Consider the following 26,049-nt stretch of genomic DNA (forward strand, 5'->3'; position numbering starts at 1 on the left):
TGGCTGGCAGCAACATGGGATCAGAGTTTGGTTATGGTCTATCAGGAATGACAAGGCAGTAGATGGAAAGTAGAGACAGGGACACAAAGATGACTTTAATATTCCTGTAAGCCACCTGCACTTCCAGATCCAGCTAAGTCCTTTTTCCTGCCCCATGGCATTGCTGTCCAGAAACCCTGTAGATTCATCCCCTGGTACATCTGTCTCACAGCTGTACGTGGAGAACACTTCCAAGAAATTGGGGACTTATAAATAACTGCTGTATCCTACAGAACTTACACAACCTGGGATTTCAGCCATTCCTTGAGAATTACTTCCACTGTTTTAAACACTGTTTAACAAATAACATGAATGTGTAGAAGATGTACCTGTGAGCAGCCCCTGATTTTGTGGTAGCTCAATTTTAGAGCGTGATACTGATAGTAAGCTCAGTATTACAGCTCCCACCCCAAACCAGCCCTGAAAATTTGTGGTAGATATCAAAGTCCAAGTTAGCACCATACACACTGCTTTCCTCATGGATCCCTAGCAAAGCCCTCTCACCACGGCTTCAGCTAGAATGCCTTTTGTTTACAATTTCACCAGCTGAAAGACTCTTTTGAGAACACAAAAAAAAAAAAAAACCCAGAAGAGAAAGAAAGAAAGCTGAAGAGGCCACTATGAGGATCTAATCTATGGCTCAGACCACCCCTTGCCTGGCAGTCTGCAGTGCCATCAGCTGTATGCACCGTGAGTACACTGGGGTTTAGATCAGCTGTCGGTGCCTTGTCCCTCATTAGCATGGATAAAAGCGCTGGCCTGGCCGGGTGCGCGGCATTCCTCAGCATGGCAGCTGCAGCTCCATCCCTGTGCATCCTCCGGGCTCGGAGAATTCATTCCTTCTGACAGCCACCGTGCTGCAGAATGATGGCTGTCATAACCCCACAGATAAAATTACACACCCCTGGCATTTTCCACATTGCCCATTCAGGCTCTCCGTAGGCCACCGTTGGCTTCCTCAGATGTATGGCACTGGAAAGATTTAACTTGCCAAGCCCTTTTTTTATATCTCTTTGTTATGTTCCAATTAAGTCTGTGTTAATCAAAGGCAGTATTTCCCAAATATTCCCCCCTCCTCTCCCCAAGCCTCCCCCTAGGCAGCTTGATGGTTTGTAACCCCCTTTCTCCCACCTACAATTAGCATTCAGACGTTTCTCTCAGCAGAGCCAAAGCCTCTCTCCCCCTAGGAAGCTTTCTTCTTATGAACACATTTTATATTTCCCTGCCCCTCTGCAAGGTGCTTTAGCCAGCTTCCAAACAAAGAGCAAAGTGACTTCCCTCAGACATGTGGAGCCTCCAAGTGTATTCAAACACCCCTGTGACAGTTTTCCTGCTGTGACTGGCTCTAAAACAGAATCCACATACAGTAAAAAAAAAAAAAAAAAAAAAAAAAAGCAATATTTCATTGATTTTCTTCTGCTTGCTTCCAAATTATCAAGTAAGAATATCATATTTAGCTCAATACTGCCCTCACCCTTGACACTAAGATCTCACTAAACAGGCTGCACCCCTGGGGAAGGAGCTGAACTGCAAGTAGGGTAGAACATACCAGGAAAGCAGTACCAGCTTGTATCATTCAGAGTCCATGAATGCTCAGGCTGCAATGAGTGCTTTCTTTCAAAGTAGTCTTATTTCTTTCTTATTTCTTCCTCTGAAGTGATGCTTTGGCAATATGATTGTGAAATGGCTGAGCTTTGTATGAGTGAATTTCAGTCACATCTGGTTGAGTGAGCTTCACATTCTGAAAATTAAGGAGAAGAAAATGCAATGCAAGCTATGTGGTCAATATTACAATTTTTTTAAATGCAGTAAATTTTGTAGTCATCAAACTGTGCAGAGCAAAGTGAGTGCCACAACCATCATGTCTGTATTTCTGGTGATTTTGATTTACTTTTGAACTGACCTTAGAAACCTGGCTCTGAAAAAGAACAACTACCTCATGGTGATGCTGAAATAAGCACAAGCATTGTTTTCAAAAACATCTAATAAATGACCCATCACATTTTCTCTGGTTGGTTGCTATTTACAGCACAGAAATAGAAGCAGTAGCTTGGGGAGGGACCATAGGTGAAAGAAGAAAGTAAAAGGACAACTAGTTCATTAATACCTGAAGTAGGAGCATCCAGTCCAGGAATGCAATAGCAAAGCAGAGCAAAACTGTGACACGCAGAAGGGAATGCCCCAGCACATGGTATTTGCAGTATTAAAGCACACACAGTGACTCAATCTTTTTCACCAAGCTGCTTGCAACCTGAAAGCTTTCAGAGGTGCAAGGGTGACAAGCAGCTGAGGCACAGGGCAGTCTGGGGAGGGAGGCTTGGCTGGGCTCCCCTTGCCAAACTGATGCCAGCTTTCAGGAAGCCACTCCCAGGCTGGCTGGCAGGCATCCTGCCACTCTGCATGGGCTGCTTCAAGCTCTGAGGTGACACCTTCCCACCCCAGGGCCCCGCCCTGTGTGCTAGGTGATCTTTTAGCCCGAATTGCTGCCCAAAGTGGGGCAGGAACCAGCCAGGTAGTGCTGCACTCAGAGCCTGGCACAGTCTGCAAGCTCCATGAAGAAGGAAATGTCCATCAGCAACAGGAGGAAAGGGTGGCTGGTGCCTCTGGAACAAGGAAAGCAGTCACCACAGCAGCTAGTGAGGAGGCCATGCTCTGATGAGAAGGGAGAGGAAGGAAAGGGGAAAAGAGTTTACTTCACACAAATGCCTATACAAGAGGCAAGAGCAGATAACAAGAGAGCTGATGCTGTTACTTTTTATCTCAGCCTACAGGACAGGAAAGGGACATGCTTGGTTTACAGCTCCTTTCACCACCGCGCTGCCTGAAGTGGTAACAGGCAAGAGACCCAGCGGACCTCAAGCTGCTGACGGAGCTGTCAGCTCCTGCCAGCAGCCACACAGGGACCAGGCAGGGCAGGGGGCACAGACCCTGCCCAGGCACCCACTCTGCCCACACTCCCACAAGGCGCTCCTGCAGAAGTGGGAGGGTGAATTTTACTCCCAAACATGCCACAAGGAATGGGACGCAGCCATGGGCTATCACCACTCAGAAGAGGAGATGCTCCAGGATTCTGCTTTTTGAGCCATCCCTTCCACCAGGCCAGATTGTACATTGTGTGCAAAGCCCAAGTAATGTGAAGCCTTGACCTCAGAAAGAAGAAACAGCCCTTCTTAGGAACATACATACTGTCAGCATGTCCATCACAGCCCAGGCTGCTACCATGTCTGCATAAACAAGCAATGATTTACTTCCCTCATCATATAGAGAAAGGAACAGGATCTGATGAGTGCACAGGAAACACCTTGCCCTGCCATCCCAGCGATTTTGAAGAGTTATTTCAGAGCATAAAACAAAAGTAGATGGATTTGTAAATTATGTTGTATGTTTATCACCACTCCATTCTTTAGGAAAACCACACAGATTTAAAGATAGGGTGTTATGAAGCACAGCTTTGTATTAAGGCACCCTTAAGTAGCACCTTCTAATGACAGAAAAAAAAATTCTAAGGTTGGGGAACCAGGCAAAGCTAACAAACTGGAGGGAGACACATTATTGGGTATTTGAGACATGAGAGAACCTGCACAAGACTGACCAGAGCAGTGGCAAAGAGCAGCACTAGAAATGAGCTGAAAAACTCTGAGAAGAAAGAATAAGTCTTGCTTTTGGCAAATCTGAATATTCATCTCTCCCAACCATACTCAAGTAAACAACTGAGTAAATTTTCCTCTGCTTAGCTCCAGAAAATCAGTCAAAATTATTTAACAAAAATAGCAAAAGGGGAGAAAAATATGACCCTTTTTTTATCTAGGTAACCAAATCTGGAAGAGGTTCTTTTGGCCTCTTGAGATAAAATCCATAGCATTCCTCCCAGAACCACATTGGGGTGACCTATCCTTATGTTATTAGGGCTGATAAGCCAACTCCCAGAGATCCTTTAATCTCCCTTAGATCTGTTAAATAACTGTAATAATAAGAAGCCCAGTAGCTATTCCAGCCCCTTATCCATGCTCACCTAAAAGAAGAAAGCATCTTCTGTCCTAACAGTTTAGTGTCCTTGGTTTTGTACTGTCAACAGCTCCAGAGAGAGGAATAAATGATGGGATCCCTGACAGGATATCCTGTCATTCAGTGAGGGAGGCTTTATTCAGCTTTCTAGTGCAAGCTTTCAGCAAATACCCTGCATTTTGGAATCTCTCCTGCCTAGGCAACTCTGCATGCCTTATCCTTCACTCATTTACCTTGGGGAAGACAAGAGTCCTACTAAAAGTATTTTCTGAGAATGCAGAAGAAACAGCACCTCTAACAATCATTTTATGTAAAAATTTTAATTTTCAGGCTTGGACAGCTCTGAAAGAAAAGAAGTCCAATTCACAATGGAAAGAATTCCAGGGTTTTTATTCTTTTTTGCCTTTTTGGCTGCAATGAAACTATGTTTGACATCACAAGTTCAAGATGAGGTAAGAAGCAGCTTTTTACATAATGGATTATTATTATTTGTCTGTATTACTCTGTGTTATAGAGAGAACAGTTATCAGTTACTGTATCTTATGGCAGAATAAAAAAAACTTTAACAGTCACTGGTGCAGATGACCATGAATTATAACCTGAAAGTTCTGTAATTCAGTCCTCTGAAATAATAGAAATGCATCTGTTTATTCTGTATGAGAATTTGGCTCAAATGATATAGCATGAGTACACTGAAAAAGTCTCCAAAACTGGCACATGTGGCAAGACTGTAAATGATGCATTTATCAAAATAAACTGATTGGGATTTCTGCTAAGTCAGAAGATGAGAGCAGAAATTTTTCTATAGTGAAAATTATCGGTTCCTACTAACTAAAAGGAGGAAAAGCTATTTTAGACATGCAAGGGATAAAAATCAAAGGAATTGAGCTACGTAAAGTAATAACACAAAGTTATAAACATAATTAAAGGATTTGTAGACCTTTGGGGAATAGTGCATTTGTCATGTACAAATACTGTGAATCTGTGGAATTTCACAACATCTGTTTTCACCACCCTTGTAGAGAGGCAGAACAGATTTAGAAGAAGGAAAAAAAAAGGCAGAGAGGAATTAGAAGGGGGAAAAGAAAGACACTCAGGTTGCTATTGTTGTTGGTTGGTTGCAGTTTTTAAATAGAAACATACACTGAAATGTACAAAAAGTACTGGGAAATATGTTTTTTCTTTTTTAAAAAAAAAGACTAAAAGAAGAGACACAATGTCAACTTTCTTCCATTTTCTTTAGAAACAAAAAGGGAAAATGAGGAACTGGGAGAAAGTAGAAATAATGTTACCATTCCAAATCAAATAGTGTTTTACAGCTGGTTGTAGAGAAAGAGCATAAGTTATTTTTATTTAAATTTTTCCTTTTCAAAACACTCCGTAAATTTTATTGTTCCAAAAACGAAATTTTGTGGAGTGCCTTTTTGATGACAACCAAATTTCTTCTCAAGCTGTATCCACATTATACCCACATCTGGGAAAAGGTTACATTTTTACTTCAAAGACATCTGAAAAGCATCTACACAATAGATGAGTTTCACTACCCAAATATTTCAATGTTACCCAGACCAGATTTCAACAGTGCACTTATGAAGGCTAAAATTTGACAACTAAATAGATGTTGAAATGTGCTTGCATGTGGGTGGCGGCAATCACATAAAATGGCCCAGAGGTTATGAAGCCAAATCTCCTTATCAGCGTCTGTGATATATCCTCACCAACTTTGCTGCTGAAATGTCCAGCTGTCAAGGGGAGAAACTGCTGAGTGACGGCTTCATCCAGGACCACCATGGAACATATAGAAATCCTGCCCAAGGTGCCAGGCACCCACCCAGACCAGCTGTGAGCTTCTGCAGGGGCTGCAGCATCCCATGAGTGCCCAGAAGGTCCAGGACTCTGGACTGCACAGGGTTATGTTGCTCATTTTTAAAAACCATACTCTGAATTAGGTCATTTCTCACCATTTGTGAATGAGGAATAACTTCTACAAATACCAATAAGAAGGTAAAGCCAACATTAGATGCAGTTCAGCAAAGACTTACTGCTTTAAAATAGACACACAAAAAACAAAACAAAACAAAACAAACAAAAAAAAAAAAAAAAAAAAAAAAAAAAAAACCCTGGGCTGCTCTTCTCAGGGTGCTCTCTGGCAGGGTCAGGCCCAAAACTTCCATCAGATCTGAATGCAAAACAAGATGTCATTCTTTGACACCAATTTGAAAACTCCAGCCAAAGCCCATTAGAACAGCATGGTGATGCTGATTTCATTTTGCCTCCTCCACACCTTGTTTAATTTTGCCTTTGAGTGGGAAAAGCACTTGTCAGCAACTTTGGAATGAGCACTCCATAGGCTGATGCTGTTTCTGTAACCTGGCTTTTAACTCTGACAGACTTAGCTTTTGTTGATAAAGTGCTCTTAGGAAAAATATTATGCTTAGAAGGATTTATCCTGCAGTGGTTGGACATATTTTGTGCAGAGAAAGCTCCTGCACAGCACTAATATGTGGTCTATTACCTAGTTTAGCCCCAAAACAAGGAGCTCCTGCTGAACAGAAAAAAGCTGTGAGCGAGAACAAAGCTGAGTTAAAATTGTCATTTTTCAGCAACGTCTTCTGAGGTAGTGTTTTCCCTTCTTGTTAATTATTCTGCTCCTATTGCAGGTGAAGAATCAATGTGATCAAAAGCTGCTTATTAGAATGAAAACCAAATGTGTACCTTGCTCTTTAAACCTTGACACTCAGTGCCCTGCTGGTTATACCAAAATTACCAATGGGACTGGGACACCAGACTGCAGGTATCTCCTCTGTCAGAGCTTTTCTCATGAATATTGTTCTCCAGTAATTAGAAAACTTTAACACACATCACAAATTGTTTTATCTATGCAATTTTCTTATGGAACATTTACCATTGACTTGACCAACTCCAGAACTCAAGCTGCATTCAGGGTGTTTGATGCTTGAAATTAAACAGCAAGTGATATAAGAGAAAAATAAACATTGCTATTGAGGGTCTAAAAGATTTTCTGTTGAATAGTATAATAGAATCTCTTCTATATTTATTCTGCATACTTGATATGAATGATACAAAAATATATGATAAATATATATTATTATATTATATTTAGGTGTTGATCTTCTGTATCATATAAATAAAGTATTTTTCACACTTCTAGATCAGGGAGATGGGGTGAAGGGCGGGAAGAGTAACATCAAAACCAATTTGACATCTTGCCATTCCAATTGGGAAAAAAAAAAGCACAGTATTTTAGAGAAAATATAACTACTTCAGGGAAAATGTTACTATTTTGAGCTTACTTAGCTCAATTTAAAGAACCTTGATATTAAACAATTTTTAAAATACTGTTTCAAATCAAAACTTAGAGAAATGTGCTGCATTTAGGCTGGGAAGATAAATACCCTGTTCAAAAGAAATAGCTCCAAGGATCTTTTTAGACCTTGACGTTCAATGTATGTTTTAATGAAGAAGGAAAAAAAAGTAGATCAATGCAACCAAGCTTAAAGTTCTCATCTGATGCTGAAGGAAGAACAACTTAAGAATCTCATTTTCCCCCACAGGAGGCTTTTAAGTACTTTAAAGCAGCTCTAATTTTTTTTTTTTTCCCCACAGGTATTACCTGGAAATTAAAACTCACACACTTTCTTTTCCGGGCTGTCGGCACCGTTGTGTAAAGGAATTTGAACAACCTGAGTGTTGCCAGGGACACTGGGGCCCAGACTGCATGGGTAAGTTGTTCTGGGCTTTGGAGTTTTATTTTCATATAGAATTTGAACAGAAATAAAGCAGCAACTTTTCTTCTTTTCAGAAACTATTGCTGTGCGTAGTTTGCTTCTCAGAGCTTGTTATACAAGTAGCAATAAATAGCAGTTTTCAGCTAACATTTATGAGATTTGACGAAAACAGGTATTTGAATTTTCATTTACAAAGAAAAATTCATAGAAAAATGTAAAGAACCTCATAAAATCTCCCAGATTATGACATTTTAAAAACAAATCATTGCAGTCAATGCCTGCAAAATTATTTTGTTTATGAGGACCACCAAAATGGATTTTAAAAATTAAGATTTTCAAACCAAAAATTAAATGTTTCCTGGTAGGTAAAAACCACCTTTATCTGCATCTGAAATATTTCCAAATCTCTGTAAGTCTTGATTTTCTGATGCAGGGAGGATATTTTCTTTTAGCTCAACTTGAAACTGTTTCTTTAACTGCCTGTGAATGCTGAAGGCCATTACTGAAGCAAGGGAATCAGGAGTGCCTCCCCTCCTGCTGCCCCTTCCCTCAGGAAAAGCTTTTCAGCATCTCCACAAATGCATCAAATCTCAGACTACCAAGATGGGTATCCAGACCCACAGAGGAAGTTTCCCTGCCCAGCCAGAACATTTCCTCCTTTAGTTAATGGCCTCAGGGTCTGTTTCAATGCCCATGAAGTCCTTTGTCCACCAACCAGATTTTTTAAAAAATATCATTTTAGCCCAAGCTATTATTTAAACATCAGTCATTTATCTACTAAAGGCAAATAGTTTAAACACCAGTCATTTATCTGCTAGAGGAAAGCAGTCAAACTGCAGCTCGCAGCAACTTCAAGAAAAAAGTGAGGCAAAGAGCTGAGGGCACAGTGTGTGGTCATGTCTTCTGTAGAGATTTGTGATTTCTAAAGTGATTTGTGTGGTGGTTTAACCTCCCCACCTCCAAATGCAGCCCCAGAGCTCATCCTCCCATTATCAGGGTGCTCTAGGCAGCCTCACAAGGGGCATCTGGATTTTTGGAGAGGGGCAGAGTCAGAGCCCTGCCTACACCACTGTGTGAAGGAGGCTGCCAAGGCAAGGAAGTTCTCTCTTCCTTTGGACAAACTTCCTGACCCCAAAAAGCAAAGAATCAAGGTCTCAGCATTGTTTCTGCTTTCGTTTGGAGGGAAAAAAAATTAGTTTTCTCTACGTTATCACAACCTCTGTAATAGAATATGGCACAAGTTGAAATATTTGGAGGACAGTCCTTCCTGAGTCTGGACAAAAATCCCTGACTAGGGATTTGCTTTACATTTATCATCTCATAGCAAGGACAAAATTAGATCTTAAATTGCACTCTGACTTCCTTAAATGATAGCACATGCTGAAACACACAGTGTGAATGAAAGATCTTTTGTCCCCTTCCCTCCCCATGAAGCACACCAAGCCATCCAACTGCACACCAATCCCTCTGTAAAAAGTCACAAAATCAAAAGAGAAAAGCACAGGATCAGAAAAAGTCCAGGGAGGAAGAGCAGAGCTTTTCAATACTGCCAGTATCATGCAGCCACAGGTTCTACAGCTGGGGGAACTCATGTGCAGCAGGGGCTGCTCCCTACCCCAGCACAGGTTCCCATTCTGGGCAAATGTTTCCATGGCTCCTAAGAAAACCCTGGGTACCATCTGAAAGGTGTATGGCATGACCAACAGAGTAGAAAGGACTTTAAGAATAATGTGGGGGAAATGTTAAAAGAAAAAATAAAGACCAAGAGGAAAGATGCTAAATTTAATGCTATCAAATTATATGGTTCAAAATACTTCTTTTCGAGTACTACTCACTGCTTCAGCCTCACAGGGAGTCAGGTGAAGAGAGGTATTTTAAGAGGCTCTATTTGATAACACTTGGAAAGTGCTGAATTTAAGTCCATGAAAGGAAAAAATGCTGATAGATTAATTTCTTTTGGCCTAGATTCAAAGATTTGGCCTTCACACACTGACAGTTGTTAAGAGATAAGGAAGAGCATCTCTTTCTTCCTGCTTTTCAAAAAGCATCCTCAATAAAAGCAAAGGTCTGGCATCACCCCAGGGTGGCAGCAGGTGACTGTGCCAGCACTGCTCCAGTGTCCCAGCACTGTGTCCTGTGGCCCTGCTGGTTGCAGGAAGTCCTTTATCTGCCTGGCCAAACTTGTTCAACAATATGGTAATTTGCCTCATTTCTGATAAAGCTGTCTCTTGGTGCTGGTATCAAAACAAGCGATAAGATATGGTGAAGACAAGGAGTGTAATGAATGCCAACAGCAAAAAATAAAACCTGCTTTGCCAACAATTTTAAAGTAACTTTTCATAGGAATTATACCATAAACTCTGAGTTTTCTCTATCCTTCCACATTCAATAAAAAAAGTGCAAATAATTTTTTTTCCATTCTGTGCAAATATTAAACAGTTGTCATGAATCTTTAAGATTTAGGTGTCATACAGTAGCCAGAAAACAAGATTCACTAAAAGCCACTTTAAATATTAAAGGATATGTATTTATTACTTTCTCTCATTTGTAGTTATTTAACCAAAATTCTTAACACATCTTATTATTTCAGCATGTATGAAATAAACAGCACTTAAATTTTCATCTTTACATTTATTGGTTTTTCAAAAAAAGCTTACACAGAGGGAATGGACCTCAAACTACATTAAGGAATAAATTAAGAAATCTTAATAACTGATATAAAGCCATAGCTTTCAGTGGAATTAAGTGTACACATATGCACATCCACTTACTTGCTCATCACTCTGTCCAAATCAAATTCATTTTTACTAAAACTTCCACATTACCTAAATACTCTTAACTTAGGCAGGGGGAGCATAAATCCAGTGCTGCCCATCTCCACCCACACAGAACAAACTCTGAAACTCTTTTTAAGTAATAAATCTACTAGTAAGGTACAGCAGAGTACCTGTGATGCCAGTAGGAGTTTGATACATTTAAATACCACCTGCATCAAAATTATGGTACCTAATGGGAGTTGTAATTACAGGAAGGAAAGGTTTATGGAAGAGAGTTAATACATCATTTCCATGGAGGGGCAGGACAACTGTGAAAAATAAGAGTATCCCTATAGGCGAGAAAACCTGACAGGATGATCTGACTAAAAACCAATCTTTCAGTAAAGATTTGAATCTTGAAACCTTTCAGGCAAAAGAATTAGACTATTTTTATCATAAATATGGTAATTTTTTTTAATCTCATCTTGATGTCTGGGGTTTTTGTTCAGACTGTCTCACCTTCTATACTGTTGCCTGTAACCATGGTTTTAGCAGTAGAGGCACTGAAGAGCTTAACACATCTTTGGTACACAAGTTTGATTAGTCACCACAGCCCCTTGGACAGGATTTGGTTGTGAGATATCTAGATATTTCAGTTTCCAAAATTATTTGAATCAGTTATCACAGACTTATGAAGGTAGCAGGGAAAAGGGAAAATTTCCCACATATTATTTGAATCAATTATCACAGACTTATGAAGGTAGCAGGGAAAAGGGAAAATTTCCCACATAAAGAAAATGTAATTTTTTTTGGGGGGGAGGGAGGCTAATTAAACCCTAACTTAGCATCAAATAAAATCCTGAGAGCAAATTATCAACACACTGAGAGTTATATCAACACACAGGACTGCTCAGAAAGCTCCCCTTGTACCAGAAAAGCCAACAGCTTAGAGTGTGGCAGACAGAGGTGGATCACAGGAACAAAACCATATGGTACTTTAGAATAAGATAATTCATTTTTGTTCAATCCTTTGACTACAGTCACTAGCCTAAGTTCCCAAACAAGAGAGGGTGATGGTGTCTGATGCTAAAGATTCCAGTGAAGAGATTCAAGCAGCTGCAAAAGAGCAGCTGTGCCCCAGAGTGCCTGGTTAGCCCAAAACCCTGCAGCTGGCAAGGTGGTCACCTGCAGTGCAGGGGAGCACAAGGGTCACAGCAAGGTGAGTGATGGCCCAAATACTGTCATTTCCAGCGTGTCCAGGAGGAGCTGCATCACCATGCAACGGGAGAGGACGCTGCTCACAGGGCATAGCTGGCAATGGAACATGCACTTGTCAGGTAAAGCCTTTCTTTTACGTGAAAAACAAATACAACAATAGCATGTAAGCTGACCTAAGGAGTCTTGTATGTTCTACTCTGTAAATACATTAAAGGAAAATATTCCAGAAACAGCAGTGTTGATCAGCTTGGAGTTCACTTTTTGCTTGGATTGCATTAATCTTCACACTATTATTTCTCCAGACTTAAGCATGTTCAGGTGGAATTATTAAGAAGTTCTTTCACCTTGCCTTCCTGAGACAAGTGTTTTGAGATCCTCTGTTTTTTAAATTGTGCTATTACTTGTGACGTTTTTGACCTAAATAGAAAGTACTTTTACATGGGGTTATACTGTCCATACATTGTTCCTTTGCTGAGAGTGCAACTCATAGCACTTAACCTCAGGCAAATAGATTTTTAATGAACAATTAATCAGATTAATCTTTCTTTACCTCCCCCTCTACTGGTTCATCCTTATTTTACATCAAAAATACTCTTCTGAGGCCATATGAAAAAGAGACAGAGGTAGAAGCAGCCAGAAAACACAACCCAACAATTGTAAGCCTAATTTGGGCATTAGGCTTGATTATTGTACTTTATTGTTACCTTGATATTTAAAACATCTGATTTTAAGATCTAGAAATTATTTTTTAGAAATACGTGGGGGCAAGATTGTTCAAAAGATAATGTTTTCTACCAATGGGCTTCAATAGGTACCAACAACAATGTTGTGGTATCTATTGATTGAAACTGTCATGTTATTTTCTTTTGGCAGCAAAAGATGCTGTTTCCAGCCTGCTAAGCATATATCTGTATAGAGATAGACAAAAAACCTAAGTTTTGCTTTCCATTGTGTAATTCACAGAAAGGATTTGGTGGGACAGCCTGTGAAAAATGTGCTGAAGACAATTTATTTGGTCCTGACTGCACATCAGGTAAATTTGAACTTGCTTGTAATTCAGACTCTAAGAAATCACAGTGAAATGGGGAGAGGGCCCAAAGAGTTCCCAGTAAGAGATGCTGTCTGCCTCAGAGAACACAGTGGGGAAAGGAAAGAGAGTTCTTTGCTCTGTTCTGTGCCAGGGAGATAGGCAGTTCTCTCAAAAGTGTGAAAAAGGGTGAGTTTACTTTAGTTTTGGGGCTTGGGTGATTGATGAATTCACTGATTATCCATACATCTATCAGAAGTGGAAATCAAAAGAGGAAATCAAAAGAGCAATTAAAGCCATGTACACCTTTTAAAACATTTATGTATCACAAATGTATATATGCATATAACATTTTCCACTTTTGCCAGCTTCTTCTTGATCTCTACTATTTTACCTTCCTGACCCTTGCTGCAAATTATACTGAAAAACCAGAAAACTGCCTGGAAAAAGATTTTCTAACAGTCTTACTCTTAAGCAGTAGTAGTTGCTTATCTCAAAGTAAAGCTCTTTTTCTTCCCTCAAGATCTACATAACATTACTTTTGAGGAGTCTCCAATTTAAATAATGTGTCAGCCTTTCTGCACTAATCCTACACCGCTGCTGGCTCAAAGACCCTTTTTCTACCAGCTGTCCACTGGATGCCAGTGTTGATACATAGAAATGTAATTGAGCCAGCATTTTCATGAAAATATGGTACTTGAGCGAATTTAATATCATAAATGTAATTATTTTGCAAGAAGTTACTGGAGGATTCAATTACATATTAATTCAGGCAATATTTTACACTTCAGCTGTCAGATATTTGAGCTCCTCCAAGTGTTCTAAAATAAATAAAATATAAGCAATGTTCATTTGTGGCTGCTTTTCAGTAATACTTTCAACATTGCTGGGTTTTATATTATGACTATTAACATAGGTAGGGAGTTATTAATTAATTAATTAGTGCAGGTAATTTGCATGAGTACAAGCTATGTTTTTATGGGGAAGAGGATATGCTACATCACTGGAGCTTAAACATGAAGTCAGCAATAGTATTCTGTACATCTTTTTGGACTTTTCCATGTGTAATTCTAAATGGCCTTCTAAGAAATCATCATTGCTTTAATTTGTTGTAAATGCAGGCAAACCAAACAGGAAGAGATGATTGTGTCAGACAGTTATAACTATATAGTTATAACTATAAAGCTTTTACAGAATACTTAAGTCTTCAAAAATTACTTTTAAAGGGTCTCTAAGTCACCTGGATTGTGAATGCATCATCTTGTGTGCATATTGTCACTGGGTTTATAAACAGAATTTAACCAGAAATGAAAAACTATAGGAAAAGAGAAATCTGAGACCTCTACAGTGATTAATTATCCTTTCAACTAAACAAATTCTGTTTAGGGAGGGGAAAAAAGTAATAAAATTCATCTTTTCTTGAGGTTCTTGAGAGATACAGAGTTGAAGAAAAACAAAAAATAGGTTAACCGCTTATGTTAATGTTACATTAACATAACAATTAAAGAGGTCTATGTTATACATTATATACAATTGTGGCTTCATATTTTTTGTCAAATTTTGCAATTTTTATGGCATTAACAACAAGTCAGCTTGATGTTTATCATGTGTGTTCTGCAGATGTTCACACTCTGGGCTCTTAGCAGCCTTCAAAAATTCAGGTATTATTTACTGACATGTGCAACTGCCTCTATGATTCAGGGAAGCCTCTAAATTCAGGCACTCAGGTCAGAGCTTGCTTTGGCCAAAGCTGCTGGCTAGGACACACCTTGCTATGAGCCACTAACAATGGTTTTCCAAACACCATCCTTGTTCAGCAAAGCAAATCCATTTCTCCCTGTAGTTTGTGACTGCGTTCATGGAGTGTGCAACAGTGGAATTGCAGGGAATGGAAGCTGCACTTGCTTGTCTGGCTACAAAGGGCTCCGCTGTGATGAGCGTAAGTAGCATTTTCCACAGGAGATGTATTCCACAGCTGGGATTCAGGTGGAATTGGTGAGGATGAATTGGTCTCAGGTTAGTCATGCAAGAACAACCAAACATAGGCTGGACCTCAAAGCTGGAAAGCGTGCAGGCACAGCTTAACCTGCCCCCCTCTGTCCCTCAGCCATAGCCGAGTGCGCGGCGCTGCGGTGCCCTGCAAACTCCAGGTGTGCTGCCTCGGGTGAGGATGGAACACAGCTGCAATGCACGTGTCTGCCCAGCTTCCACGGGGACAGCACACGATGTGAACGTGAGTCATTTCCCTGTCTGCCCCAGCCCCTTAAATGCACCACCATTAGTGTTCTAGCTCAGATATGGAAGGTGCTTTTGAGCCACATCTCACCATCTGATTTTTCTTGGATTTCTATCCCAATGCACAAACTAGATTCCTTCAGGATGAAACAAAATCCTAAAATGTGCTTCAGAATGCTAAAAAATTACAGTCCATGCAATCAGACTAAAGTTAGCAAACTCCCTTGAAACCCATAAGGAGGGTACTGGGTGGTCTGTGCTTACAAACCCACTGCTGTCATATCCCTCTGCTTGTTCAGCCTCATAGCTTGCTTCCATAACAACAGCACCCAGGGGCTTATATTTATGATGGATGCTGAATAAATATAAGCCCCTAGTTCCATCAGCTCGGTCCATCAGCAAGCACAAACTCTACAGGCAAGTAAAGTTCATTTTAGCTTTCCTGTTTTTCATGAAACAAAGCTAATAGCATCTCAGCTAGAGGAAAACTCTACCTTAGAGGTGCCTTTATATAAATTCAACTTGCCACTGAATGCCCAAATCAACTGCATAAGAGTCCAGATTTTCTTTTCCCTACTCGCTTTATGTCTTATGGTACCAGTCCTTCTTTCTAGACAAATTGCAACAAAGATTATTGTTTAATCTGATACTGGAAGCACAATTTAGAAGAGGTTGGCTCAGATCAGTCCCAGCTAGGGGGGAAATGAAGGGAGGAAAAGAGGAGAAAATAGTGAAAAGCACCATTTTTCAGGTGTGTCCAGGGCATGCCACCTTCTAGGTACCATGTGTGCTTAACCATAACATAACCTGGACACAAAGGTGTGAGAAGACGCTCTACAAGCATTGCTTGATTTTGAGAAAGAACAAGCAATGCTATTGCCTCAAAAAAATGGTTCATGGAAATAACTAGTGAGCTTCTAGTGCCATCCTGAAAGCAGAAGAGTGTGGGAGACTAAAGCAGTTGCTGGACAGTTTTCCATACAGCTGAACCGATGACATTATATTGTTTAACTACCGGAAAGAAAACAGCAAAGGCCTATTGTATTGAGAAATATTTTCCAACTGATCTAATATGTTCTTGAAGCTTGCACAGACCTCATACCTCCCACCTGACCTTCCCTAGTTAAAATCCACCAGAGAACAAGGAAATAGTTGTGATATTTTAATGAGCACGTTACATGCTTTAATCTGTTTATAACTCAATTTGCCAAGTTAAGAGACCATTTCTGCTCAACAGCAAATAGTTGGTTGCTATGTTAGCATAAACACATTCCTCCCTTCCATCTCCACATGGCCACAACACTTCAGACTTGGCTGTTATGAAAAGTTTAGTCTGCCCAGGCTTTGTTTGGCATGGAGGTGCTATGGTGAATCCCCGTCTTTAATTTTAGATCTGTGGGCAATGATTTATTTACTTCACTTCTTTTTTCACAAGCTATCAACCCATGCTCCAGAAAGGTCTGTGATCCTAATGCTGACTGCATTTATCTTGGGCCAAACCAGCACAAATGCACCTGTGAAGAAGGGTACACAGGGGATGGTGAAATCTGCCTGCCCATAGACCCTTGCCAGGCAGCACACGGGAGCTGCCCTGCACAGTCCAGCATTTGCATCTATGATGGTCCAGGAAAGGTCAGTGTGACTGCCCAAGAAGAAATAATGCTTTATCTCCAAAAAGAACCCATGAGGGTATGGAAACAGCTCCCAAGGAAATCAAATGCTATTCCTAACTTTACCATAAGCCCTGCTGTTGACCAGGAGGGAGTCCTTTTAGCCCCTCTGAAAACAGGAATGACAATAGTGTTGTTTTTTCTGGGACTATCTTGGCTCTGATTTGCCTCCCCAAAATGGAGGCATTGAAATAAATCTCTCCCAGTTAAATTTTGTCTCTGTGACACAGGGAAATTTTATGACCAGCAGGGTCCTTATACTGGTACCACATATACATGTTTAAATTTAGTTTATTTAGGAAAGAAGCAATCTGAGTCTTTGAAAACAATCAATGAACAGCACTTTACAAAGTCTGCATATTATTCATCATGTTGGGAACTGTCTCCAATTTTACATACTGATGATGTGTAAAACTTGCACCATCAAAAAAGCAATACTTCAAAAGGCCTGGTTTGCTTGGACACCCTAAAGAGCCAAAAAGAGATTTGACTGCTGGTTCTTGGCCTAAAATCCTTGGTTTAAAATTCTCAGTATCCAGGGTTCCAACACTTGGTCATTCAGGGTTGTTTTGCAGTTCATGGTCATGTCTCAGTGAAGGTGTCCTTCCTTCATGCACATGACTGAAACACAGGCTGCTGTGTACAAATATTTGCTTTATATTTGTGTCTGAACTCACCAGGTGATTAACTAAGACACTGCGTTCAAGCCCTAGTTCCAGAAATTATGCTGAAATCCACAATTTGTGCACAGCTAATTTTCTCTCCCCTCTCACATTCTTCTGATTTAGTCCCACTGTGAATGCAAGGAACATTATACCAACTTTGTACCTGGGAAAGGCTGCAGCATGATGGACAGCTGTGAAACAAACAACACCTGCCACAAAAAAGCCAAATGCTTAACAGTTGCACCAGGACAGATTGCGTGAGTCTTTTTGCTTACAAAACTTTCCCACAGTTTCTCCCTCTTTCCCCAGTAAATGGGCTGCTAAAACAAATCCTGTGGATGGACACCTCCTGAAGTTATCTTTAATGGCTTCTCAAGGACAAATCACAAGATTTAATAGGGTTAGGGTCAGCCAATTAACACAGTGATAGATTTCATCAGGTCATTTGCTAATACCTATTAAGTTTTATTTTTAAAGCACTCAGAGGTCATTTCTAAACCAGTAAATAAAAGGGACCAAAACCTCTTTTCCTCAGGGCAAGCAGCATTGTCTGTCTCACAGCTAAAGTCTCTTCCAAAACAGAGTAACTGCCTCTTGGCAGCAATCCCTGGCACAAACTCTCCCTTCAACTGTGCCTGGGCACTGCAAGGGAAAAGGCACCTTGGTGTGGGCCAGGCAGCATGCTGAAAATTAATCAGCATTAATTATGGGATAGCACTGGAGCCCTGCCTCTTCTGAGTATACAAATACAGATTCAACCAGGGAATCTGCCCCCCAAGCTGTGAAAGCAACACCAACCCCAGCAGATTCCTTAAAACCTCAAGTCAAGCAGGTGGGAAACTGCAAAACTTCTGGCAGACTTGGCTTTTCCTGTACAGAAATATGCTACATAGATATTAGTAAAAAGGCACAGACATCCCTAAACTCTACAAAGCTCTCTTAAACCACAGAATTTGGCTTATGTGTTTTTATAGCCCAGTGATGACAGGTACTGGGTTAAAGAGCTATGCCTGAAATATCAGTTTTGGGAGCTGAGAGCTTGACCATGAAGGACAACACAGGCCATTCATTGTAAGTTAGGAACAAATTATCACCTAGATCCATAAAGAGAAAGCATTCACTCAGGAGAGTATTCTCATGGCCAGTCCTTGTGCCACCATGCAGCTTTCCCTGGCAGGGTCATACCAGCATCACTTCTGCATCAGCTACTGTGCATTCCAAACAAATTTATCTAAAATATCCCCTGGCTCTCTTCTACAGCACAGTTTGCTACTCCAACTGTTTACTACAGACTCACACAACACTTAGTACAGAGTACTACCATACTGCACAATAGCAGCTGAAATTTTAAAATAAAATTCCAAATCAGGAGATTTTATTTTTTCCCTAATTAGCCACAGTTTCACCACTGTAAAACAATTTCTGAAAGCTGAGAAAGTTGAGAATCTTAGAATGAGAAAATTTTAAATTTATTACTGGGGATGAAAAAGAACAATAAAAATTCTCTGCACATCATTTAATGGCAAAAAAAGTGCAGAAGAACAGAGTGGGATTGAAATAAAACTTGAGCTAAGAAAATCCATTTATGAAAAAGAAACTTTAAAAAGAAAAGCATTCATTTGTAAATGTGGGCACAAAAAATAGGTTCTGGTAAGTAACAGACAGTATTTTGGCTGCATCTCAGATTTTAAATGTATTTTGGGAGGGCTTTTTTGGTTGTTTTTGTTTGTTTTTTTTCTAAAACACAGAGCTATAACAGAGGCCACAAAACTGCATTGTTTCTTTTCTATTTTTGGTTTGGTTTGGTTTTTTTAAGGATACAGTTGTGCTATTAGCTTTCCTCATACAGTCAATTCTACTTTCTCCAGAACCAAATTATTTGTACAGGAATAAATCTCTCATACAGGCAAAGATATAAAAAATTCAAGCATTTTATTTGTGAATATAACACAGCAACCTCCTCAAAAAATCACAATTTCCTTTGTCTTATGCTCCCATGTAGATTTCTCCTGAATGAGTGCTGACACTTTCTCTGGTGTTGCTTCAGCACAGTAATCATGTTCAGCCTTGCCCAGGAGCTATGAAGCTCCAACCAGTGCAGAATTACACTGCATATTAGATCATAACCTCTCTGGTTTCCAAGGAGAGCTGCCCTGCTGTCAGTTAAACTCTATTATTTCATCTTAATGCCACTCTTATTTTTCCTCTAGGTCTTCAATGTAGAAATTAGTAGCTTCATAAACCAAAACTATATTATAGAGGGTTTTGGTAAAACAGAGACAGAAAGCTGAGCTTTTCTCTTCCAGTAAGAGAGAGTTTTTCTTCCCTGAGTAAGCTGAAGTGGTGACAGTCCCCATCTTTTCCAATCCTGCTGGTCCTCCCCATGCCCAGCCACAGAAAGACAATTCCTTCAGCAGGAGTGAGGAAGCACACGGGTTGAAGGGTTCAATCCCATGCAAAAGGTGCTAATCTGTAATTGCTCAGTGCTTTCCTTTGGCACGCAAATCCAAACTATGTTACTTGGAAGCTCACTCAGTTATGAGCAATGTTTTCATCAGGACAGAAGTTTCAAACTATGCAAGCATTTCTGCAGTTCACTGTGCCCCCAGAAATTATAGCCAAAAAAGTTGCTATGTTTAAATACCTGCTTCTTTATTGAATATTGGGTGAAAAATAGAGGAGAGCTTTATTTTGAAACCTGGGTCTGATTTGTGCCATATTTCAAGGGTAGTTCCTTTTATCTACTTTGCTATTCCTCAGCTTCTTTGAAGCCTCAGTTGTTTTCTTCTCTGTTCAGAAGTGGAAGGGAGCTACCTACAGCAGTTCAGCAACATTTACTCCACCATAAAAAATGGATCACCTCCCAAGCAGCAGCTGTTCCTCTTTCCCAGCTGTAAATCCTTCATCAAGCCTCCACAGTCATGCTCTCTCTGCTCAAGAGGTCCCCTCAGAAAGAAGTGGATTCACTCTCAGAATAGCATCCTAAAAACTTAGGTTGCTTTCAGACTGCCATTTTTACCCAGGATCAGAGTCAAAGCTTGAGACTCTTGGCCAAAATCTCTCCAATCCTCTGAGCCTGTATGCAGCTCCCCAGATTGCAGGGACTTGGGGGGACTTTCCAATAATGTTGCTCTCAGTAGAGAAACAGCTTCAGCAGAGACCATATGTGGGGAAAAGGAGAGGGTCTGGCATCTGGCTGATACTACTGTGGGGTGTTAGTGGCAGGTGTTTGTTTTTAAAAACCAGCACATGCAAATGAGTATTTATAGAAAGGGCATCTTTTGCTGATGGGAAATAATGTTCCTTCTCTAGTGATGCCATTAAGAAAAAACATCCAGATAGATGAACCATTGTGGATAGAGCTTATATAAATATTGAACATGCTGTAGACTTCATTGGGAAGGTTACTAGTAAGTCCAATGTCTGTCTGTCCATCTCATGGGCACTGTGACCTGCTTTAGACAACCAGAGTACGGGGTCAGGCATGCATCACTGGCACCTGCCACAGCCTGGAGTCCCCAGGAGACAGACAGGGTGTTACATATGAGATGCTATTTCCAGAAGAGGGACAGTAGCAACGCATGCATCTAAAAAAGCATGAGATTTTGTGCTGCAGCAGAAAATAATGTTAAAAGTATTAATGTCCAAATGGTGGCATTACTTAAAGTGCAGTGTAACAAACCATGCTTTTGATTTGTTGAAACAAAAAAAACATTTTCTACAAAACCAATGCAGCTATTCCAAGGACTAATGAGCTGTTATCACCTCCCTTAACTCCCACCAATCCTGCCAAATCCCATGTCCTGAGTGAGCTCTTCACAAAACAGGCTCCCTGCTGCAAGTCACACCTGACACATTTATGCTCTGCTCTCTCCTCACCCACAGACAGGGTAGGTTCAGTGGATTTCTGGGCTCCAGCAGCCACAACATCTTGGGACCAGAGGCTGCACATAGCCTCTATTAAAAGGTCCTGCAAGACAGGCAGTGCTGTCTCCTGGCCCAGCTAACAAGAGCCCACCACATGAGGCAAGTAGCCATCAGGCTACCCCACACTGACACCTCACAGCATGCAGAAGCAGAGAATTAACTACGGTGTTTCCTGAAAACACCTTCAGAGGAGCAATAGGTGCCAGTTTGAGAGCCACAGGTAAAATCCCAATCCCTTCACAGGTGCACATGCCAGGAGGGCTCTGTGGGGAACGGGTTTGTGTGCTATGGGAACATCATGGAGCGCCTCCAAGAGCTGAATGCTGAAGTGGGAGGACAGTGGCAGGGCAAGCTGACATCCAGCCTCTTGCTCATGGGTGAGTAATGCACACAAGCAGAGCCCAGGGGGCTGACCCTGCCCTGTCTTCCCCCCACACGCCACCCACAGCATGACACAGCACACGTGCTACCCACTGCAAAGTCCCTCAGAACATCTAAAGCTGCTCTGTTCCTCACACCATGAATGCAGACTGCAAGAACTTCCAGGCAGAAGTGCTAAACATTCCACAACCCCTCACACATCATTTAACATCACCTGTGGATTTCACCCTACATTGTAACAAGTGGGATTGCCTCACTTCTTCTCCCTGCCCCCACTGTTTTGGACAAATGAGATTTGGTCTGGAATGAGACACATTAGTCCATCAAAAACATTGGCATTGCCAGTTACCGAGTGAACTGAGCAACCTAACAGCCTTCATCGTCTTCTCTAAGGCCAAAAAATTGAGCTATGAACAAACACTGCTAGAATTGAGCTGGATCTTTGACTTAAACTTGTAAATGTGGGGAAAAAGGTTCTTCTGTTTAATATAATTTGCTCAGTCCCACTGAGCCCAGAAATTAAAATAAAGACCATGAATTTCTCAACAGAAGGAATAAGAATCCCCCACAGCTGCCAAGGTCAAAACCTTGGCAAAGCCAAGGTCAAAAACCTAAGCTGACTTTCATACTCAGCACTGAAGATCAATATCCATTGCCTCAGCACTGGGACTTCAGTTGCAGTTTCTCTATGAATTTCTCCTCACATGTCTGAAAAGTGCCCAGCATGCTGAGTTAACAACAACCCGGATTTCATGTTCTTTGGTTAAGTTTTGGACATAAATATGATCTACTTTTTTCCAGAAGCCACAAAGACACATTAACCACACAGGTTAACTTACAATATGTTCACTCCACATTAATGTCCTTCAAAAGCTAAGAATTTATAGATGTTTTGTAGGACAGCATATTAATTTTGAGATACATTCTCTTTACAATACATCTGTAACAACTGCAAAGATTTTTTCAGTTCTGATTTTATGCCTCTAGAAAAAGAGCTGAATATCAGAAATATTTAATGCCTTCAGCTGCAGAACCAGTGGTCTCTCACGCTGCTGTCTTGGATACAGAAGTAGCCTCTGGGTAGTAAATGAATTCTAATTAACTTTCAGTGCATCTAGTTTTGATTACCAGTCATGTGTTTGCTGATATTTGCAGTACCAGCAGGTTATCAGCAGCATATTTCACACTCCATAGAGACTGAATTGATTTAAATCAGAAGGCTGTCTTCCTGTAAGGACACATCTCCAAAGAAACTGCTGGGTTTGTGTCCTTACTCTGGCCTGCATGCCACAAAACCCAGGCTGCCAAAAGCATTCGGAATGTTTTGCCTCATCTTGTGTCAAATATGCAGCAGCACCTCGATTTCACATCCCATCTCTCTCTCATCTTTTAATGGCTTGTACTTTAGAATCTCAAATTAATATTTAATAATCAGATACTATTATTGCTTATTTTCCCTTCACAGCTTTGCACAGTTCCTTTCGCAACTGAGGTTTTTCAATAGGCATTTAAACTTTTTTTGTTCCCTCTTCTCATAAGAAAATACCTATGAATGGCAGCTGAGCACTCTGGGACCATTTACTCTGCTTGTACCAACAAACAAGGGACTCAAAGGTACAAATGTAAGTAAACAAGAGAAAAGGTTTCACATCTAGGGGATTTGGCTTCTGCAGAAATCTCATCTGTGCTGTGTTTTGACTCAGCAGATACAAATAATTTGCTCTAGTACACTTCCAGTCACATAAATCAGGGGCCACAAACTGCATTTTTCCCACTTGAAAGAAAAATAAAATAATTTGGTGAATTAGGGTAGAACACTGTCACACCTCAAGCTAAGATTTGGATTGTCTTACATGACTATGCTCAAAGTCTTTTTACTCAGTTGAGCCAGGGGTTGAACTAAGAGCTGAACTGTCAGTAACGAGGCCTGCAGGACACCTTTTACATAAGGGGGATAAAAAAATAATTGCTTTAGTGAAAAAAACAAAAAAATAGACACTGACTTGTAAGTAGCACCTTCCACTGACATCAGGACAATTCTGGAGGCACCTGCTGCTCATGCAGGGACATAAGAGTACAGTGTGAGCTGAACCAAAGCCAAGAGAGGTCTCCTCATTTTTCAGACTCCACCACCTCACTTCAGGGTAAAATATGTAATTTTAGTGTGTAATAACTGAAGAGAGCAAAAAATCATTCATCATTAATTTTCTTTTTCTTTTTTTTTTTAGATAAAGCCTGCATTGAGATTAATCTCTGTTCCTCTGCTTTTCTAGGTAAAGGATCTTCTGAAAAATAAACAGAAAGCCCAGTACTTTGTTAAACTCCATATTATTGCAGGTCAACTGAACACCAGTAGCTTGAATAATGCTGATGTAATATATACTTTGACTGGCAAGTCAGGAGAGATATCAAAGGGAGAAAAGGTAAGTGGCCTTTCAGCCTCCCACAGCAAGAATAGTGCTCTCTGTTCCCTCCACTAGAAGCAGGAAAGCTCTTTCTGCAGGGAGAGATCAGGGTGAAGACAACTGTTGGATTAGGAAAAACCACAGCCATGGCTATGTACTACAAGGAGTTCAAGTCAAACTTGAAACCTCACTGGCATCAAATTTCCCACTAAGGCCAGCAAAAAAACAAAAAATAAATTACCTTTTTCATGTATCAGCACTGAGAGACTCGGCAGACTAACACTGACAGGCCTGAAATGTTTGCTAAAATGAAGTTATCCTAAATCTGCAAGTATGACGGACAGAGCTGGGGGGGGCAGGAGAGGGGTGTTAAGAGAGCCCAGGTGAAATAAGAGGTGGCAAAGGGAGAAAGAAACACAGGGTTTATGCTGGAAACCTGTGAACACTGCTTACATGGCTGAGCTGCAGATCCCACCTGAGCATCAGCAGCCTTGGAACCAGCAGATGGAAGTCTCGGCAGAGAGAGAGCACGGGGCAATTAACCATGGGAAATACATAGCAAAGTCCAGCATTAGCCCAGATTGTCCAATGTCAGTAAACAGCAGGCAAGTCTGGTCCCACAGTTTAAAAAACTTGTTCTCTGTGGATGATACACTAGATTTTATAGTCTGGAATTGTTTTTAAATTGAATTTATTGTTCTTGGTCCATCATGTGTCTCTTGATGTATTGGGCCTATGTGAAGGCTGAAATCAAGTACTTCCCATGTTTGCAGTAGAGCAGAGATATCAAAGCATCTGAGCAGAGATATCTATTTTGTATGTTCAGTGAGTACACCCTGCATTTGTAACAGGAAAATATCCTTGCTGTCTGAGCCCTGTTTGTTTCCTGAAGCCTTCAGTACAGTGCAGAATCAGCAACATTTTGTTGTTTTAAATATACATCGAATATAAGGAAATGGGCTAGAGTCCCATAAGATTATAGGAGCTGACCTTTCCATTACAGCAATATTTTAAATAATTTCCTTGCAGATTTTTATTAATAGCAGCCACCACAACACTTTCAGATACATTGAATTGCTCTCAGGGCCTGTCTCTGTTTCACTTCTGAATTTTGCTGTCTTGATGCAAAAGAACATGGTCCTGATCCAAAGGAATTTTTTCCATTTCCTTGATAAGCAGTGGAAGCAATCTTTAGCCTCCCCAGATTTAAATTGTTTTGCTGTTGGCAACAGGAAGGGGTCTTAGAGTACATTCAACCTGTGTACACACTCTGCTGTCATTTCATAATAAAGAATTCACTATCCTTTGCCTGGCTTCTTTCAGGATAATCAATTAAGGATTAGAATCCAAGGAGGAAGGGGGAAAGGAAAAATTTTGCAGGGAGATATTATTGCTTCCAATGGAATTTTGCACATTATTGACAAAGCCATGGACAACATGGAGCCAACATTTGATAGCAGCAATGAGGTGAGCCATAAGTTATAGACTTGCAATGTCAAATTTTCTTTTAAAATAGTTTCACATGAGGTGAACGTGAAGGAGGATGACTGACAGAAACTAAACAAACTCTACTGAACCGTTGCACATCAGCTCACAGAAACAATATTCAAAGTGAAAGGTAATGACACAGTTTCCACAGAAAACAGACATTCACCCTTCTGCCAAGCTGGACCATGGAGGGTTTGGATGTTCTCACTGCATCTGAGGGGTTCCTTGGAAAATTGGCAGTCATGATCAGTGAATTTCACAAAATGTCAAAATCACACACTAAAAGGAGAGACATCTGTACAGATACCAGACAAGACTTGTATTCAAAGTTTCAATTCCTCCCCACAAAAGGCTAATATTAAAAAAAAAAAAAAAAAAGTGATTTTAAATGCTTTGGGTTTTTGGTGCCCAGCTTACCATGCTTGCTTAAAAGTTCTCTTCCTTTTGTTGCATTTTTCAAATATTTTATTTCTCTGCCTTTTTT

The 26,049-nt window shown here is 40.5% G+C and overlaps 2 protein-coding genes across 22 annotated transcripts in view; one reads left to right on the top strand and one right to left on the bottom strand.

Moving 5' to 3' along the window:
• LOC146763405 (uncharacterized) overlaps positions 1–26,049 on the bottom strand; it is a 235,102-nt gene that overhangs the window by 197,675 nt on the left and 11,378 nt on the right. The window contains exons 1-2 of one of the 14 annotated variants that reach the window (XR_014952166.1): positions 4,052–4,460; positions 1,589–1,780 (exon numbers count right to left, since the gene is read on the bottom strand). The exons of the other annotated variants lie outside the window; for them this stretch is intronic. The gene's annotated coding sequence lies outside the window, so the exon portion shown is untranslated. Of the gene's footprint in view, positions 1–1,588; positions 1,781–4,051; positions 4,461–26,049 lie in introns of those variants that run through there. 14 annotated transcript variants of the gene reach the window in all.
• STAB2 (stabilin 2) overlaps positions 3,969–26,049 on the top strand; it is a 76,889-nt gene continuing 54,808 nt past the window's right edge. Inside the window, exons 1-14 of one of the 8 annotated variants that reach the window (XM_085569598.1) lie at positions 3,971–4,243; positions 4,375–4,496; positions 6,705–6,838; positions 7,672–7,787; positions 11,801–11,886; positions 12,731–12,800; positions 14,638–14,733; positions 14,902–15,027; positions 16,465–16,661; positions 17,488–17,621; positions 21,535–21,668; positions 23,212–23,294; positions 23,946–24,095; positions 25,401–25,544. In XM_085569598.1, coding sequence (XP_085425724.1) covers positions 4,413–4,496; positions 6,705–6,838; positions 7,672–7,787; positions 11,801–11,886; positions 12,731–12,800; positions 14,638–14,733; positions 14,902–15,027; positions 16,465–16,661; positions 17,488–17,621; positions 21,535–21,668; positions 23,212–23,294; positions 23,946–24,095; positions 25,401–25,544 — 1,554 coding nt within the window. In that variant the 5' untranslated portion in view covers positions 3,971–4,243; positions 4,375–4,412. Of the gene's footprint in view, positions 4,497–6,704; positions 6,839–7,671; positions 7,788–11,800; positions 11,887–12,730; positions 12,801–14,637; positions 15,028–16,464; positions 16,662–17,487; positions 17,622–21,534; positions 21,669–23,211; positions 23,295–23,945; positions 24,096–25,400; positions 25,545–26,049 lie in introns of those variants that run through there. The other 7 variants (XM_085569604.1, XM_085569599.1, XM_021536625.4 and 4 more) reach the window with 7 other exon arrangements.

Source organism: Lonchura striata, chromosome 1A (assembly GCF_050655825.1).
Source record: "Lonchura striata isolate lonStrDom1 chromosome 1A, ASM5065582v1, whole genome shotgun sequence".
Taxonomy (NCBI): domain Eukaryota; kingdom Metazoa; phylum Chordata; class Aves; order Passeriformes; family Estrildidae; genus Lonchura; species Lonchura striata.